The sequence below is a fragment of the Volvox carteri genome, assembly GCF_000143455.1.
Source record: "Volvox carteri f. nagariensis unplaced genomic scaffold VOLCAscaffold_22, whole genome shotgun sequence".
Taxonomy (NCBI): domain Eukaryota; kingdom Viridiplantae; phylum Chlorophyta; class Chlorophyceae; order Chlamydomonadales; family Volvocaceae; genus Volvox; species Volvox carteri.
The window spans coordinates 908,281-909,779 of NW_003307565.1; the positions used below are offsets into that span (position 1 = coordinate 908,281).

Here is a 1,499-nt window from a genome sequence, read left to right on the forward strand (position 1 = left end):
AGCTTGATGGCGGCGGCGCCGGCAGCTGCCGCAGCCGCCGCCGCGGCGGCGGCAGCCTCCAGCGCCAACGCCCTCACAAGCGCCGCCGCCTGGCGGAAGAAACCCGCCACACTGGCGGCGCTTGCCGTACTGCAGGCCGAGCACGGGCGTCTCATCCAGGCCTCCACGCATGCGGCCATGGCGCTGTCGTGCATTCCGGGCCTTACTTTGGTGCGGCCGCCGGTGAATGCACAGGACAAAAGCACCGACGGCGACGGCGATCCGTACGACCACAGCGGCCGCGACGGCAGCCGTCACGACTACCTAAGCAACCATGGCGGGCTCGGCGGCGGCGGCGGCGGCGGCAGTCACAATTATCATCACAGTTTTCACCATAGTCACAGTACGGTTGGCGGCGGCGCTGCCGGCGGCGGTGGCGGCGGCGGCGGCGGCCGGCAACGTTCGGTCAGCCCCCCGGGAGTCCATACCTTCCCGTCGATGCGCACCCGGCACGGGGCGTACGACAACGGTGGCGGAGGCGGAGGCGGCGGAGGCAATGGTGGTGATCATGACCGGAAGAGTGGCGGCGGGCAGGTCCGCGGCGGCGGCGGGGGTGGCGGTGGCGGCACCAGCAACGGCGGCGTTGGTGGTGGTGGTATGGCATCATCATCGCCGTCGTCGTCGCCGCCGCCAGCGCCTGGTGAAATCGCGTGGAAGGGCAGTTACTGGGAGCTCACATCGCCTCAGAATATTCCCGCAGGTACGGTAGTCAGTGCTGTACGGCATTGCAATTAACTAAAACCGACCTACTGCAGATGTTCAAGATGGGGCATGCTGGCTTTTGCAAGTTCACTCGGGCATTTCTCAGCCTTCTCCATTTCATGTTTTTGTGAAGTTTTCTTCTTCCGCCTTCTCCCACCCACGCACCCACCCAGGTGTACTGCACTGCTCGTACGCTACCCGCCTGCTCACCCCGCGGACCCCATCCACAAAATCCGTACCGTCGACCCGTCCCGATTAGTACAGTCGTACACGTCCACACACACACACGCTCCACATTCCTGTTTGACTCTTATGCTCATATGCTCTATGCATGTAACGCCTCCGCCCCCATTCCTTTCCAAGCCCCATGATGGAGCTCCCCCCAATCCGTTTTCACAATAGGCTTCAGTGTTACGGTGTTGGGGTTAAATCGTGCTCTACCCTAAAACCCTAAAACCCCACTCCCTCCTTTTGACTTCACTCCCTTTTCCCTCGCCCCCTTTTCCCTCGCCCGCCTGCCTCTCCCTTCCAAACGCATATACATACACGCACACATACACACACGTTCAGACGGGGCAAGAGCTATTTTCATGGCCTCTCTTGTGGAGGCAACTTGTGGCAGGTAGGGGGGGGGAGATAGGAAAGGGGAGGGGGACAGTGTTTTTTTTTTCATTTCTGCCGGTTAATTTTCCAGTCCGAACGTAGGAATAGGTTTTTAGTCGCGGGAATAAAGGTATTCCGAATCTGTAAGGCGCTGG

At 61.0% G+C, this 1,499-nt stretch overlaps 1 protein-coding gene across 1 annotated transcript in view; it reads left to right on the forward strand.

Moving 5' to 3' along the window:
* VOLCADRAFT_105008 (uncharacterized protein) overlaps positions 1-1,499 on the forward strand; it is a gene marked incomplete at its 5' end in the record, with an annotated part of 14,256 nt that overhangs the window by 7,877 nt on the left and 4,880 nt on the right. Inside the window, 2 exons of the mRNA XM_002951117.1 lie at positions 136-739; positions 1,312-1,363. Coding sequence (XP_002951163.1) covers positions 136-739; positions 1,312-1,363 — 656 coding nt within the window. The remainder of the gene's footprint in view (positions 1-135; positions 740-1,311; positions 1,364-1,499) is intronic.